This window comes from Mercenaria mercenaria, chromosome 14 (genome assembly GCF_021730395.1).
Source record: "Mercenaria mercenaria strain notata chromosome 14, MADL_Memer_1, whole genome shotgun sequence".
Taxonomy (NCBI): Eukaryota; Metazoa; Mollusca; class Bivalvia; order Venerida; family Veneridae; genus Mercenaria; species Mercenaria mercenaria.
Window position 1 is genome coordinate 51,925,531 of NC_069374.1, and position 18,198 is coordinate 51,943,728.

The 18,198-nt window shown below is 35.9% G+C and overlaps 1 protein-coding gene across 2 annotated transcripts; it reads left to right on the forward strand.

Annotated features, from left to right (window-relative positions):
• Nucleotides 1-137: 137 nt before the first annotated feature.
• Nucleotides 138-16,685, forward strand: LOC123527605 (uncharacterized). 2 transcript variants are annotated; one of them, XM_053523479.1, is made up of 8 exons: nt 138-291; nt 6,997-7,087; nt 11,229-11,423; nt 12,651-12,782; nt 13,151-13,306; nt 13,985-14,154; nt 15,238-15,280; nt 15,690-16,685. In XM_053523479.1, the coding sequence occupies exons 2-8, from the start codon at nt 7,010-7,012 to the stop codon at nt 15,885-15,887; spliced, it is 972 nt and encodes a 323-aa protein (XP_053379454.1). In that variant the 5' UTR covers nt 138-291; nt 6,997-7,009; the 3' UTR covers nt 15,888-16,685. The 2 variants fall into 2 exon arrangements, with proteins under 2 accessions (XP_053379454.1, XP_053379455.1); XM_053523480.1 differs by lacking the exon at nt 138-291 and adding an exon at nt 5,952-6,111.
• Nucleotides 16,686-18,198: the final 1,513 nt, after the last annotated feature.

Here is an 18,198-nt window from a genome sequence, read left to right on the forward strand (position 1 = left end):
CGAAGTACTAAAAAGAAAAGTTATAAATCATATATCTGGTATGTAAAAAGAACAAAACAAGTTTACCAGCACAAATCACTCGCCTTTGTCTTTCTTCTTTACTATATGGATGAGTTGACCCATAACTACTATACTACCAGACTATTGTTACAAATTAAGTAATAAACAAATCTTTCCGCTACAACTCACTTGTGTTTTTTATTTTCATTCAAATTTAGAACGCAAAGTGCGTTTTTGAGTAAGGGGTGTTTTAAAGAGTTTAAGGATAATTCACTTCAGTTAGTCTAACAAGTAAGATCCTTTATATCAATCATAAAACATTATTGAATTTTTCACACAATTATCTGATCAACGGTCAAAGAGCCGTAGTGTTTGTAGTTATTTTTCAAAATTTACCTCATTTAAAAATACGGATGTTCTCTTCTACAGGTAGTATGCATAACCTGAAAGAAACATTTGTCTTGTACCTTAGTGGCAATTATTTCCTGTAAGACTTGCATAATACCAACATGACAAATGTTTCCTGTATGACTTGCATACTGACAAATAGACAGATATTATAATACCAACATGACAAATGTTTCCTGTTTACTTGCATACTGACAAATAGACAGATATTATAATACCAACATGACAAATGTTTCCTGTATGACTTGCATACTGACAAACAGACAGATATTATAATACCAACATGACAAATGTTTCCTGTATGACTTGCATACTGACAAATAGACAGATATTATAATACCAACATCATGCCATGAATATCCTACCACTTTAGATTTCATACAGTTTGCCGGGTTTTAGTGATGAATATAGCCAGTCTATCCCTCTGATCCATGACATTCCGTGCAAAGCATGGTTGCAAATTCATTCCGTGCAAAGCATGGTTGTAAATTATCTAAATACATGACTGTACACTGCTGACTAGCGTACAAATTAAACCAACTATCAGTCAAATCGAGTCTGCAATATTTACTATTTGTTTTGTCCTCATTGCTTCTGAGGGATCTATTTTTCAGATTTTAATTTTAGGATTTTATTTAATGATAACATCCTTACATCATTTAAAGATGTTTCAGCAAATAACCTTTTTATTTACACTACAGTATGTTCTTTGATTTTAATGCCGATCGTAACTTTGTCATCCATGAAGGAATTTTGAAATAGTTTGGCATAAATATATTAACCTTAATGAGACGACGTTTCATGTGTAACACTCAGACCCCTTTCTACAATGTCAAGGTCACACTTAGAAGTCAAACAGTCTGTTTTGTGTCCGGATCGTAACTTTGCCATTCATCAAGAGGTTTTAAAAGTACTTAGCATAAATGTTTATCAAAATGAGAACCCTACTCCAAGGTCAAGGTGTTAACAGGGTTATTTTTGTGTCCGATCCATATTTCTGCTATTCATGGAGAAATTTTGAAATATCTTGGCATAAATGGTAACTATAATCAGACAATGTGTCACGCGCAAGACCCAGATCCCTTGCTCCAAGGTCAGTGTCATATTTAGAAGTCATATCATAATAGATCTTTACGTGTCCGATATATAACTCTGTTATCCATGAGGGGGTTTTGAAACAACTTGGCATAAATGTTTACCATAAGGAGGCAATGTGTTACGCGCAAGTCCCAGACCCCTAGCTCCAAGATCAAGTTTACACTTAGAAGTAAAGTGAAAGGTTAAGAGGGTCTGTTTCATATCCGATTCGTAACTCTGTCATTAAACATGTTACAATCTAAATATTTTAAAGGTCCAATACTAAGGAAAGTGAACGTTTTAATTTCTTTTAAAAAGCACAGAAACTATTTCATTTTATTGGAAAATGAAAGTTGGTATGTAGAAATTTGAAATAAATCGCAGTATATGTACAATTATTTTTCTATGAAGTATGAAGAAAGTTAAAAAGACCTGGGGGGTCATTCTGTCGATTCATTGAAATTTCAACATAATACACATACATTTCTTTGAGTTCCAAAGACCTTCTGTAAATTTTGACCTGCCAATCTTCATTATTTAGTGTCTTGCAGAAGTCTATGCACTGGCTATGAAAAAAATTGCCAACTCACTTTCCCTTAGTAATGGACCTTTAAGATTTTGTACCAATTGCAAATTAGCTCAGTGGTAAAGCATACAGTCCATGTTAAATAGATCTTTTACCGTGTGGGTTCGAAACTCACCATCGACATTATTTTTTTTTTATCGTAAACATTAAGATTCCTTCATGAACTATGTGACAACACAACAGAGAAGTATCATAAGCCGATATGGCAGATCAGAAAAGTTTACCATTATATCAAAGATGATATTGACTAAATGCATGCATTTAAGCCATGCAAATAATAAACATACTGTTGTTTTATATAAAGGCATACATACAAATACAAACCATCAAAGAAAGAAACAAAAATATGGGAATGAAAATGAAAACATTAAAAATATTCCCCGATAACGAGAAAAACGTGTCGTGCATAACAACCAGACCACTAGCTCCACGATCGCTGTCACATTTAGAGGTTAACGGTTTACATGGTGTGTTTCTTGTCAGTTCCATACCTGTTCCGTCGGTGAAGACATTTTAAAATTACATAGCATAAATGTTTCCTATATCAAAATGACGTGTCAGACGCAAGTCCAAAATCTCTAGTTTCAAAGTCAAAGTCAAACTTAGATTAAAAAGCTAACATTTATGTTTCTTGTCCAATCAATAACTCTGCCATCATCAAACATTACTTGTCACAATTATCCCTAAGATGAGTTAGTGTGTCATGTTCAAGACCCAGACACTAGCTCTAAGGTCAAGGTTACCTTCGGAGAAATTTTTTCTCTTGTCGAAAAATTAGTCATAACTTAACTATTCTGGCATATTTTGCGCATCGAACTGTAGCATTCTTGGACAAACCTCGGGGGCGTTTGTCACTAATAGTGCCATTTCTTGTTTGAGCTTCAGTTCTAACTTTGAGAGTTATATATATTTGTACTTATCCCTTTAAAATGTCAAGGTCGGTAGTGGCTATTGTCAAGTTACCTTAAAGACACACCACTAACTAACTGTAAGCTTTTGTATTTCCATAATGCTGTCTGACTAAAGTACATCTCCTATTACGCTATACTTAGGATCTGAAGACGTGCTATTGATAGCCTCGTTCTGACGACCATTCCGTTAGCCAGGCAGAAAGCTTACTTACAACAATTTGTAAGAATAAAAAATCTGTAAGCGACTGGTCCGAGTTCGAGTCCCTGACAGCCTACACATTTTTACTTACTTACAACATTTTGTAAGAATAAAAAATCTATATTTAGACTGGGTTTTTGATAGTTACATTTTTATGACGTAAAGTGTCACCCGGTTAGCTCTGTCGGTAAAGCGTTAGCTCTGTCGGTAGAGCACTTGCTCTGTAAGCGACTGGTCCCGAATTCGAGTCCCTGACAGCCTACACATTTTTCTTAATCTTTGACATTCGAACAAGTCGTCTGATTGGTTAAAATAAAAAAGGAAATAGAATTGCGAAAATAAAAATAGCAATTCTGGAAATCAAAAATATACAGAACACGATTAAGAATGGGTCCTTCTCGGATATTCGTTTAGAAGATCAAGTACTTCAGTCAGATTGTTCCATAATTGTAATTATACATTTTTGTATGGAGAAATGAGAAATAACAAGTGTCTAATTACAGTTTGACAGTAACAGATATAAGGCTAAGACAATGTATTACTAAATATATTATTCAATTAATGTAGTAGTATGCACGGTACTTCATGTATTAAGGCGAGTTTAGATCACACTTTGTTTCTATATACAGTGTAAGATAGTTATTATTCTATTTTTTATAAAACTATACTGAGAAGAGAATGACTGAGTAAGTTTGCAGATGTAGTTATGAAAACCGGACTGAGCTTGTCCACCTATCCTCTTGTAGAATAGTTGTATGATACCAGTATCACCAGAATTATTTGCACAAAGTTCATGTGGGAGGAAAAGTAGACCACTAGGTATTCGTGGGTCTTTAACTCTTCTAACTTGTTAACAGTGTAAATACCGATGGATGAAAATAAATGCTAGAGCCTACAATTAACGGTCAATGCAATACGTTAATGTTACACACCGATAGCCACACGAAAACTACATGCAGGTATAGACTTGCCACAGTTCTCTACTGCGAAAATCTAAAGTGGTAATTTTGACTGGGAATTCACGGGATGGACAAATGTTTCCTGTATGACTTGCATACTGACAAATAGACAGATATTATAAAACCAACATGACAAATGATTCCTGTATGACTTGCATACTGACAAATAGACAGATATTATAATACCAACATGACAAATGTTTCCTGTATGACTTGCATACTGACAAATAGACAGATATTTCCTGTAGGACTTACATACTACATACGGGACATACATTTCCTGAAGGACTTACATACTACATACGGGACATACATTTCCTGAAGGACTTACATACTACATACGGGACATACATTTCCTGAAGGACTTACATACTACATACAGGACATACATTTCCTGTAAAACAAGACAATTGTTTCCTGTAAGACTTGCATACTACCAAAACAGGATAACTATTTCCTTTGGAAGTTGCATTCTACCAGTAGGACAAATATTTCCTGTCCAGCTGGACAATTATTTTCTGTAAGACATGTATACAACCAATAGGAAAACTATATCCTGTCGTCTAACAGGACACATATTTCCTGTAGGAATTGCATGCCAGGAACAGGACAAATATTTCCTCTATCATTTATTGTCTAATTCTTCGTGTTTGCTTTATTTATAAAGATAGATGCTTAGTCAGTGGACAGCAGTATATATTGGTGGAAGTGCATAACTGACAGTGTTAATTCCAAAGGTTGCTTTTTTGATAAAAGGAATGATACCACTCTACAGAATGCATCAGATCTAAGTAAATTGGGTTCATTATATAGAAACAAAACACAAAGTAAAGGTATGCTTCTTACATATTAAAAGTTAAAATAAATGTAAATGGGGTTCTTTAAAACAGACCACAAGCTAAATAACAATCCTGTGAGGTTTGATGACTCTATGTCAAATAATATTTGAGATATGCACGGACAAGTGTCCCCACCTACCCCCCCCCCCCCCAAACAAAAAAAAAAAATAAAAGAAAAGAAAGAAATGCAAAAACGTGGGGAATTGAAAAGAGGCAAACATTCCACTTTTATATGACTTAATTATTTTTTACATGAATCTTATTAACATATGTATTGGATATTACATAAACAATGTATTTCCGTACTGGCTTTTACTCTAAGGGTCAGCTGAGCTAATCGTTTTATCAGGTTTTATGAAGTGATCTGAGTGAATGAACAATCTTTCTTTTTTTATAAAATAATAAATTATCATAATTACTGAAATACAAAAAGAAACTCACAAACAGGAAAAAAGATTCATGGATAAAACTGTAAATCACGTGACATGGAAAGTGTGATTGATTATATATAATGCGCTTAAATGAAATTGATACATTTAAAATAGTACGTTTAAAATAATTTCAAATAGTCCTCAATCGTATCTAAAAACAGATCTTTGAAAAGAACGCGTGCATGACTAAAGGAATGATAGTTAAATGCCTAATGAAAACATAATCATTTTCTGCTTGTTAATTCTCTAGTTATTTTATCTCTTGCAGAAAAAATATGTCTTTGTCAATAACAAACTGCGCAATGCCATATGACCTTGGTTAAATCATAAAATTGGGAAAAGCTCTCCTGCAGATAAAATATGTCTTTGTCAATAACAAATTGTGCAGTGTCATATGACCTTGGTTAAATCACTCAATGGATAAGGCTGACGGAAGAATATAATGTGTCTAATTAGGGAGAATTTAAATGTTCCAACAAGTTTATTCCAGTCCTTTGTTAAAATACCAATACAGATCATATCGTAATGGCTATGTGATTGCTACTGTCTTATTTATAAAACTTTCAGTATCTTTTAGCGTTTTATTTCACCTTTTTACGATATCATATTTTTTGCTTTGCATGGGTCATAATGTCTCTGTATAAAATGAAGCTGCCGCATATTTTGTCATGAGCACAGGTTTGGAATATTTGATTAACAAGGTATAAAGTTTTATTGAATCCATTGTCTGCGTTATCTCCCTTTATGTCCTCGACTGTATAACTCATGTCTAATATTAAAAGTGGTGTTTTTCGAATCATTTACTAGTAATTTTGTATATACTCTTTGTTTGGACAGCTGCTTTACCTGATTTTTAACCTTAAGCATGCTAGGTAAATTGTCGTCTGCTGGAAATGTCGTCTGCTAAAATTGTTAAGTTCATTCAATTTGCTCCAAAATTGGAAGAAATATTGTCAGAGTAGCAAACAGCTTGGAACCTGATCAGACGCCGTTTAATCGGCGTCTGATCTGGTTCCAAGCTGTTTGCAAAGGCTGTTAAATTCGCCTGCAGCAGGCTAAGGGTTAATTACAAAATTAAAAATCATTTAGAACTTTAAGGTGGTGTATAATGCTTTACTCTTTTTGCTTACTTGCAATTTTCGAAGGTTTTATCTTTTTTGTTTTATTATTTTATTCAGACAGTATATGCACCTTTACAAATTGGAAAATATTGAAAATTTGCTGTTTTTACTACTTTTTACGATGAAAATCGAAAAGCATTTGTCACGTTTTTAGTCCAGGTAAACTGTCTCGATTATAAATATCTATATTTTGAAGTCATTATTCACTACTTCAGCTTTAGCGCTATTGGTTCCGACGACGGGAAAATGTTTTCATTGCCGCGGCGGTCCGGGGTTCGATTCCCGACGCAGTCATCTTTTTTTCTTGATTTGGAACTTTTAAAATATTATCTAAACAAAAATTCATATTCTAATGTTCATAATATGACCAAACTTTAATTTGAAAGAAAGTTCATTTTTTAGCCAAATCTGAAGGCATGCTGCTTTAAAACTGAACATGTAAACATTATTCATTTATTATTACAGACCGCAATATAAAATGGCGGAAGCGGAGGTGGCCAGACTGAACGAAATGTGCAGGGAACATGCCAGGCTGGAGAGTGAAATTTCTGAAAGAGTAAGTGTTATATTGATTTAGTAATTAATGAATAAATTTAAATTTATCGTTTTTTGCTTTGTATACAATTAAGCTCACTGGGGTGATAAATATTAGTTTTTAGATATTCTATTTATGGTTTTAGATCGGAAGGCGAATAGTTAAGAAAGTTGTGTCTAGGGATATATAAAATACCTTAATAATTCAATCTACATTTACAGTCATTTGCAATGTTCTAACCACAGTCACATGGCTGATGATAAAAATCCATAATGACTTAACGGCGGAGCATAGGCTTCTTTTAAAAAAGAAACCTAGGAAAGGTCCAGTACGTGTTGCTCCTTTTAAAGTTTTTTATCAGGGACACAGATAACGATAACAATTGTTATTTATGTCTCTGGTTATATGATAGGTTGTGCTATATACGAAAAACAGTTTCCCTGATGCATATCACTGTGACCTATTAGGGGTGATGGCCAACCTTCGTATCAAGTTTAGAGATACTAGGCCCAAGCTTTCTTGGGTTATAGTCTGGAAACTGTTTTCCTGGTCCAGGTCACTGTAACTACGACCTAATGATCTCAAAATAAGTCATCTTCAGGATACGATCTACCTCCGCCAATCCGAGGACTGTAGACCCGAGCATTTCCTAGTTACCGAATTTCATTTAAAATGTTCAAAAGCTACCACTGCAATAATTGTACACTGAAGTCTTTGGCTCCAAGTCCGAACTTGGTCCTGGTGAAAACTGCCAAATTGGCATCTTACCATTTTTGCGAGAACCTCACCTGACTAGCTTGTTTGTCAACAGTTTGCCCCATTCGCTTGGGCCCAAGAGAATAGTTTCCTAGAAGCTTTAGAAAACATTGGAAGAAAATCCCAATCGAATGGACATCTGCCGGATCATTCTTAAAATCTTTTTATTGTTAATGTGCTATTTGAAAACGAAATTCTAAACATTTTATTGTTTCTAGTTTATTACTCAGTTTGTAAGTTTTACATGTCGAATTACTGCCCTGTTTTGATCACGTGATTAACATCTCTGCTACGTCTTCCGACTGTCGGGTGGAAGACACAGAAGATCTTCTGTAAACAGAAGACGCACAATCGAACATCTCGGAAGAGCTCTTCTTATTCCGGCAGATCTTCCGTAGCCTAAACGAACGGGGCAAACGAACCGCCAGTTAAACAATAAATTTATTTTAATTGAACGAAATATATTTTAACGTAATTCAATGCATATGCGTATCTTTGAATACTGCGAACAAACACTATTAATAGTAAATATATATCTATATATTTTGCTATTAATAACTGAACCGTTTCCAACATTTGTAACAATAGTATTACACTATATTTCTTTATTTTAAATGAAAAATTATTTCCGTCTTAGAGGATTTCAAAACTTACATGTGCGCAAGCGCATTGGGCCACCGCAATTTGCGTTAGAAAGTGAAATCTAACGCCGTAAAATTAGTGGATTAGTCTAAATCCTCCTAGTTTGAAAGCCAACACTATGGAGAGGTCTTGATAGACCTCTCCAATAATGACCTTAAAAGTTGATGTCCTAACATCTTGAAGTCAGTCATAAAATATAAGACCATAATACTAGAAAAATACTAACCGCTGCAAAGTTTTGCAGTCCTTTCTCCTTTCCGCAGGAAACCTTCGATTTGTTGGATTTAATAACAAAATCCTTCTTACCCCATTATGAAGATTCATCTATGTTTTGCGCCCTCGGTCAGTACGAAGATTCAGCCACGCACTCTAGACTCTCGGTAATTATAAGAACTCACTGACGCTCTCTGCCCGTGGTCAATATAATGATTCATATACTCCCTCTACACCCTCGGTCAATATGAGGATTCATCGATACCCTCTCCATCATTGTTCAATTAATATGAGGATTCATCGGCGCTCCGTACGCCCTAAGTCGATGACAGGATTCATCGATCCCCTGTGTACACGCCCTTGGTCTAAATGAAGATTCATCGACGCTATGCACGCCCTCGGTCGATATGAGAATTCCTCGCCCTGTACGCCCTTGATCAATATGAAGAGTCATCGACGCATTCTACACCCTCAGTCAATTTGAAGAGTCATCGATACCCTCTTCACCCTTACATGATACGAGAATTCACGGACATCCTCCTAGCCCTCGATAAATTTGAAGGTTCACCGACGCCCTTTTCGTGCTCGGTCAATATGGGGATTAATTGACTCCCTCTAGGCCCTCGGTCAGTATGAGGATTTATCGACGCCCACTACGCACTTTGTCAATATGAAGATTAAATAGCACCCTCTACGCCCTTTGTCAATACCAGGATTTATCGACTTATTTTAAGCCCTCGGCCAAAATGAGGATTCATCCACAACCTCTATGCCCTTGGTCAAAATGTAGATTGTTCGACACCCTCTTCACCGACATCCTCCTAGCCCTCGATCAATTTGAAGACTCACCGACGCCCTCTACGCGCTTGGTCAATATTGGGATTCAATGAATCCCTCTAGGCCCTCGGCCAATATTAGGATTTATCGACACCCTGTATACGCTTAGTCAATATGAAGATTAAACAACGCCTTCTACGCCCTTTGTCAATAAAAGGACTCATCGACACATTTCACGCCCTCGGCCAATATGAGGATTCATCGACAACCTCTATGCCCTTGGTCAAAATTAAAATTTGTCGACACCCTCTACGCCCTTCGTAAATACGGGGATTAATTGACGCACTCTGTACCATCGTTAAGTTTGGGAATTCATATACGCACTCTTCGTGCTCATTTTATATGAGGATTTCTCGACACCCTCTACGCCCTTGGTCAATATGAAGATTCATCGATGCACTCTAGGCCATTGGACAATATGTGGATTCATCGACTTCGAATACGCCCTCGGTCAATATCACTTTTCCCAGGTCGGTAAGTCACAGAAAGACAATAACTGTATTTTATCTCTCTATTTTGAATGATACAAATTATGATAGTAACAAGAGGTCGTAGAATACGAAATGCGCCCCGCCCCTTGATGCATTTAGTAACTGCACAAGAAACAGGAATTATTTGGTCATTGTGCACTGGACGTTTGACGTAAAGTCCATAAATCAATAATTATGGGTCATTTACCAGTCATAAGTGACCATATCAAATGTGATCTTAAACCAAAGCATTCTCTAGTTATTTGGCAAAAAAGTTCTAACGTTCTGGGTCAGTGTGACCTTGACCTTTGACCTACTAACCTCAAAGTCAATAGGAGTCATCTGCTGGTCATGACCAACCACCCTATCAAGTTTCATCTTCCTAGGCTTTAGCGTCCTTGAGTTATCATTCGGAAACCTTTAAATGTTCCGGGTCACTGTGACCTTGACCTTTGGCCTACTGACCTCAAAACCAATGGGGTCATCTGCTGGTAATGAGAAATGTCCTTTTTAACTTTCAGGATCCTAGGCCCAAGTGTTCTTGAGTTATCATCTGGAAACCGATTGGTCTACGGACCGACCGACTGACATACTGACCATCCGACCGACTGATGGGTGGGGGAATGAATATAAGAGCATAACAAAAAGTCTATACAACTATTTTGAGACTTTTGTACAGAAAAATCGTTATTCACTACGTCTACAACGAGAATATCACGAAATTGATAACGATCACTATAAGACAGTATCATCATTAAACATCCCTTTAAAAACATCCCTGGTTGAGTCTTACGTGTTTATTTACGTGTTGTTTAAAATGTAAATGAGCACAGTAACGTTATTCTTTCAAGTGCCAAAATATAGTCTGTTGTAGTTAAAATATTCTGTAAAGGATTCGTCTGGACATGATTCATCTGCAAATGATCATTCTTGAAAAGAAACTAGTATTCGACTTGTACCAAATGTGATTTTAAGGTAATGGACCTTAACGACACTTGGCAATTTCCATAAGATTACGCAATCCCGTCATGCAATTTGGTCTTTCTGTACGTAAAAAGAGCTGAACGCAAACATATGTCTCGGTAAAAACGGAAAATGCCGAAATGGCATACGGAGAAAACGGAAAATGCCGAAATGGCATACGGAGAAAACGGAAAATGCCGAAATGGCATACGGAGAAAACGGAAAATTGCCGAATGTCATTACGGGTCTATTACCCTCAGCAAGGTATGCCTATATTTCAGTTTCAAGCTTTAACTCGAAGAAACAGTATTGAAGATATGCAGACCAGGCTGCAGGTCATTGTAAGGGAATATTCAAATCAAACGCAAACATTGGAAAGAAATGTTGCAACCCTGACAGGCGCAGTACAGACAGCTGAGAGAGAAAACCAAAGGCTTAGAAATGAAAATGCTGCACTGCAGGAAAGGTTGCAAGAGGTAACTACATGGGTTTCTCTTTATGTGCGGCCAGAGTAACTGTCTCGCGTTTCACCTTTATCCCGCGTATGATGCTGCATTTCTCTTGTCGGCATAATGATAACCGTCATTTATAAAGATCTTATCTAGAGTGCTCCGACAATGATATTCATTTCTCAGATACATAGAACAAATAAAGACACGGATACTTCTGAATTATTGACGAATTTTCGATATTACTTTTTGTGATTGCGCTAACAGGGTGGCCAACCCACGTGACTTCGGTAACATTATGTTTGTAATTTTCCTAATTACTTGACTGATTCTTATAAAATATAAAGCGTCGAAAACAGGAGAATGGGTGCTTTTCTCGCCAAAACGCGTCTGCCAGATATTCTTGTTTCTTTTCTCAAACAGTTCTCTTGTATGTTTTTTTTTTTTCATGGAGCAAATGTGTAGTTAATGAACGCACTGGAATTTAGGCGAAGTATTCGGAGAAAGTATTGATAAAGTCTGCAGAGCAGAGGAAAGCACTTGTTTTTTTTCTTCGACTCTACTAATTTTATTATTTTATTAAAATCCATCAAGTAATAAAGGAATAACAAAAACAAGATGCTACATGATTCAAGCGTTTTTCCTCGTGTGTACGATACCAAATAGTCACGTGAGCTAGCCACCTTGGCTAATCAAGGGAATTAAATCTCAAAAAAACAAATGAGCCGTGCCATGAGAAAACCAATATAGTGGCTTTGCGACCAACACGGATACAGACCAGCCTGCGCATCCGCGCAGTCTGGTCAGGATCCATGCTGTTCGCTAATGGTTTCGCTAATTATAACAGTCTTTGAAAGCGAACAGCATGGATCCTGACCAGACTGCGCGGATGCGCAGGCTGGTCTGGATCCTTGCTGGTCGCAAAGCCACTATATTGGCTTTCCCATGGCACGGCTCAAATTAAAATATCCATTCATCACTATACCTAGTCCGAAGTGTTTATTTATTCTGATGTTGTATTATAAACGTCATTGTTTTGTCTTTTATTCAAGAAAACCAACGTTAAGTGCAATGCATTGATCTGCGAAACACACAAATATACACGAGAGCATAGCTTGATTTCAAGAATTAGTGTTGCTACAGTAACATATACAATGTGTTAAGCGTATAATGGAAATCCAGAAATATTTACAACAATAAAACAAAAATCATTAAAACCTGATCAATATTAATATCAAAACTTATATCTACCAGGAACAGGAAAGGAGACGCAGGTCGGAGCAGGATTCCAGAAACACAATCTCTTGTCTCGAGGCAAATGTTCAAACGCTCGAAAGACGAATCCTTACCCTGGAAACACAGCTACAAGAGGCAGCAAACAATCAGGTAATTATTCTTACCTAATAAAATCTGTAAAAAGATCCTTTGGAAGTATAAAGAGTAGAGGTAATGGAAAATGCAAAACTCCTCAAGCAGCCGCCCCCTGGGCGTCACTTTATTTGGAGTCTTACATATTGAATTAACTTCATGATCAAAATGGACCAGAAAAAATATAACAACACTAAATCAAGTCTTATTTCACTAATCTTAAGATGCAAACAATTTTTCCAGTAAAATGGAATTACAGACTCTACACGGCACTCAAAGATAGTTGTTGAAATAATACAGCTACAAGAAGATTGATAATTGTTCATTTCCTTAGTATGACTGATGGTGAGAAGAATTTCCGCAAGTCCCCAATCTTGACATTTCAGAGACAGCGAGCCGAGTCAGACGCTGAGAGAATTCGCACCTTAAGAGAGGAGAACGTTGCATCAAGACGGGAGGTAGAACGAGAGCAAATAGAACGGAGGCAAGACCTACAAAGGCTTCAGAATGAGGTGTCGACAAGAGAAAGGACAATGAAAGAGGTAAAGGTTCTAATCATGGAAAAAAAACAAGTTTTACAATGTCGTTTTCTCAATCTCAATCTGTGTTGTGATAGCCAAGTTTTTTAGAGGAAGAGTGGTGTTGCTATCGTCTAATGGGGTCCCAAAAATGAACTCTGGTATTGCAAATTTATCCCGTTCTTTTGGGCCATTTCGTCGAAGTTTCTTTGTGGTACCGCCTACACGGGGATGTAAATTTTGTGATTTCACTGTATACCTGAATTGGTGATTTGCTTACGTTGAAATTTATTATGCTTATTGTTATAATTGCATTTGCCTACCTACTTGGTATGGTAATTCACTTATGATGAAGCCATCTGGATGTTTTACAGAAAGCCGTTAGGTCTATCGCAATTGCCTGAACAAAAAATACCCCAAACGCCCCCAAGGTTCTAAGCTTGGAATTCTCCATATGGTCAAAATATGGTCCGGCTGAGTCAACGCATAGCAAGGCAAACGACTTTATCTATAAGTATCAGTCTTATCTGTAACTTTTATCTAGTGTTTATCTAGTGTTTATCAAGTATGAAGTACAATTCTTGCACCTTGTTACAAACGTAATTTAACTTCAATATCGTTCCAACTTTTGAACTGATATATCCAAAATATTATTGGTTTTAATCTTAATATAATTCATAAATTTATATTGGTTCGTTCAAGGCTGAACAGGAAAATGCCAGACTGAGAGATAGGTTGGACAGAATTGAAAAAGAGAACGAGCGAAAGGATCTAACAATAGTACAACTGAGGGAAGAAAGTGAGAGTTTAAGAATAGCAAGAACGAAACTGGAAATCCAGATGGCAGATGCAGAACAACAGTACACCGAAAGGTATGTAGCTGGTGCATTGAATTAACGAAGAACTAAATTAGCATGTATGTTTCAACCTTTGATTTGCTTATGCTTTGAAACCAGTTGATACATTAAATTTGCTTAAATAGGCCCGACAGACATCCAAATATGCTTAAAGTTTAAAAAACCGGCAATCAAATCGGCCAGGTTTTAGAAACGTGCAAACATTTCCGAAATTGAGATATAGTAATATACAAATGTAGTACGTAATACAGTCAATCTAACACGGGCAGAATGCCTGTTTTGGTCAAAACTTGCACAAAAACATGACAGAAATTCAAAAACAGTCACTTCAGATCAATTTGTCCCTTCAATAGTTTTTGTACTGTCAACTGTACGACTAAAAACGAATGTGTCGATCTCACCTTACACATGTGGCTATCGAAAGAATATATCAGCAGTTCGACCAAGATGGCAAATAAGCATGTACTTACATGTTTTTTGAAAAAAAAACTCCCGTTTCTTTGTTTACATCGCCATTTTTGCCAAGATGACATTGAATTCTCGCTTAGAAACCCGAGAGATATTATATACGTCCGACTCCCTGATAATCGTACATACTGTTGAATTAATCTGATTATACAAAAACTCTAGAAAAACAGTTGATTTTATTGTACGCTTACTTTCATCTCTCTTCCTAAGTGGCAGTTTCTTAATAAAAATCTTTACACACAAAACGAAATAATCGGTAGCAAAATGCGCATGTGTGTGTCTCTCTCTCCCTTAATCATTTACAGCAGTATTGCAACTTTTAAGCTCGGGGAGTTTTTAGTCATAACATAATCTTATTGGTTTGTATAAAGACTATCTGATGCAAACTTGGCATGTCTTCATAACCAAACACTTTAAATGTCTAGATAAGATCCTTTGCTTAGGAAAAGTGTATTTTGAAAAGATAGATTTTTGCGTTTAGCAATGTTTGAAAAGAACAAGTAATGGTCAGTGATCTGCGGACAATAACCTTTTTTATCTGATAGCCTAACACGACATATCATATTTAAGTAAATGGACCATGTGACTCTTGAATGTACTCATGAAAGTATTTTGTTATTTCTTATGCAGAATAACAGAGGCGGAGAGGGAGTCCTTGAGGCAGGAACAAGAGGTAAGACATAGATGTTGTAGGCAAAGAAACCTCTGCATCTTGACATTTGAACCAAGGCATCACAGGAAACAGACATGCAAACACTTAAAAGGAAATATGGCAGTCGTAGAGTAGTTACAAGTGTGTTTGCATGTCACACTTAAAATAACTGTTTTCATACACATATTACGAAAGTATGGTAGTACCCGAAGTTATGAACACTTAAAAGCTGGATACCACAGCTGATGCAGATTTTTGGATGACTTTAACAAGTTGTTTTTAAAAATCTGCTTATGGTTTGTTGTTTGTCATTACAGTATACATTTTGCTGAGAACAAGCGCTGGAAAGACCAATAGTTTGGATTAATTGTCAAAGCGTAGTTTCCAAACAAACGGCATTGTATAATTCTCGGCCATCACTTTCTTTCAGATTCTGGACCTAAAGGAAAGACTGGATGCGGTTATGAATACCATTCATGACTACATACGAAAGAACACTCGCACGAGTGCCGAGCTAGGCAGACTTCGTGAGAGGTTGGATCATGTTGACCGTGAGCAAAACGATAACAGAGAGATGCTTGAACTCGATTTAAGGCGCTCCAATAAGGGAAAATTAGTCCAGTTTTAACTACGCATCAAAGGCAAATATTAGTGCAGTTTTTGAAAGTTGACAAATCATGTACGAAGGAAATATGATCCTAGCAAGCTTAGCTTATTTCATTTGAAGAAACTTTTACAGGCGAACATGTCTGTAAGACCGACAACTTTGGGAAAGCTTAAAGCGTTTTTATTTGCAAATTATTTTTATTTTGGGGCATATCGAAAATGGAACTTGTGGTATATAGTGTGAAGTGGCGTATGTTCAAGGGTAGTCTTAAGCATGCAATAGACTTTTTGTAACACATAAACTAAAATGCACATTTCACGTGAAACAGCCGAAAACGGAATTTTTCTACAGATACTGAAACTATCTAATAAATGCTGTCTGATGCATGTTAGTGTATATAATTATGCTTTTATTTTTTGTTTGCCGTTATTGCAGTGTAGAGGGCGATCGTGTGTTTAATAAATATAAGTTGTCTGTTTGATATCTTTTCTGTTGATTTTGCTTACATAGTTAAATTCGATCATTTGTTAAGCCTTTACCTTTAGTATACATCCAGTTATAAAGCAAGAGTCTTTTTTTGTCTTGTGTTTTCTTTCGGCAAGATATAGAAATAAAGATTCTTGTTGTAAGCTCAGTGCCAATTATTATATTTAATTATTTTTACTTATTTGTTCTGCTGGTAGGACTGGTTGTTTCCGTTTAGTTAGGTTTTATTGTTGTTATTTTTCTTGCAGTTCTATTCTGTTGTGTTATGTTTGTCGTTTGTTTTTTATCTAAGACACATTTACATTTATTATGTGAATAAACTGATATATCGCATGAACAGTTTTCTAATATTTTACAAATATTTTAACTTCCTTACCTTCTTCTCTTTAATCTGGACAAGTGTCACAGTATACGTGTGCAGGATAGAGGAGGTATACGGTCGGGTCTTAACATCAGTGAAATGGAGCCGCCCCCACCCCACGCCCCAAATTATGTAAATGTCAGTCAGGTCGAAGAACAATACATGCTATTTGAATTTGCAAAAAAAATATGATAACAAATGACATTTTAAAATGTATGTTACAAGTTTTATATGTGTATGATGTGTGGAATTAGACTGGATTTCTCGCGAAAATAAGAATAAAGCAGGCTTTTCAGGTAAGATATGATAAAAATATACATGTCTTTAATCAAAGCATATATACTGTAGAATAAATTAGTTGATTGAAATCATCTTTACAGTGGCAAAACAGTTCGTAATATAATGAACATATTATGTAGTTCCTTAAAAGTAATAATTCAACCATAAACTTTATAAATATCTATTTATAGATTTTCAGACAAATTAAAAACAAGAGGGCCAGGATGGCCCTAGGTTGCTCGTCTGAGAAACACACCATAACAGTGTATACATGTTTGACCTTGTGATTTCACGGAAACAAATATTCTGGCCAATTTTCATTAAGATTGGACCAAAAATGTGGTATCTTGCATTTAAACAAGTATTTTATTTGATATGACCTAGTGACCTAGTTTTTTACCCCAGATAACCCATATTCAAACTTAAATTAGATTCTGACACAATTTCATGAAGATCAATTAATAAATACAGCTTCTATCGCATACAAAATATTTTTCTTTGATTTGATCTATTGACCTACTTTTTGATCCCAGATGACCCTATTCGGTCTCGACCTAGATTTCATCAAGCCAATCCTTCTTACAAAATTTATGAAGATCAATTGAAAAATACAACCTCAATGTTTTTCTTTGATTTTACCGAGTGACCTAGTTTTGATCCCAGTTGACCCACATTCGAGATCGACTTAAATTTCATCAAGGCAATCATTTTAACAAACTTTCATGAAGATCAGTTAAAAAATACAGCCTCTATCGCAAACACAATTTTTTTCTTTGATTTGACCTAGTGCCCTAGTTTTTGACCCCAGATAGCCCATTTTCAAACACATATATATATAGTTTATTTATGTCTCATTCATGACCTAGATTTTATCAAGGCACTTATTCTGAAAAAAAAATCATGAAGATCAATTGAAAAATACAAAACGCATACTTTGATTTTTGTGTCACAGTTTTCTTAGTCGTGCCCTTAAAAGTTAGGCTCTTGTTGCTCTGACTTTAGACAAGTTGTTGATTACATTGGTGTAATTATACCTTAGATTTACCTAAATGTTACGTTTTGCTTTACTTATCTGTTATTTTTGCACTAATGTTAGAGACTTTCTCATCGGGGATTTTATTTACATTGTGTTGTCTAACTTGTTGAAAATAGGGTAAGTGCGAGACGGTGCCCTACTATTTTCGTACGTGTTGCTTGTTCGTTTTT

Excerpts from the sequence above, each read along its gene's own strand:
- LOC123527605 (XM_053523479.1), top strand. The coding sequence starts at position 7,010 with ATGGCGGAAGCGGAGGTGGCCAGACTGAACGAAATGTGCAGGGAACAT. Across the intron at positions 11,424-12,650 it reads TGCAGGAAAGGTTGCAAGAG|GAACAGGAAAGGAGACGCAG; the intron begins GTAACTACATGG and ends TATATCTACCAG. Across the intron at positions 14,155-15,237 it reads GAACAACAGTACACCGAAAG|AATAACAGAGGCGGAGAGGG; the intron begins GTATGTAGCTGG and ends TTTCTTATGCAG.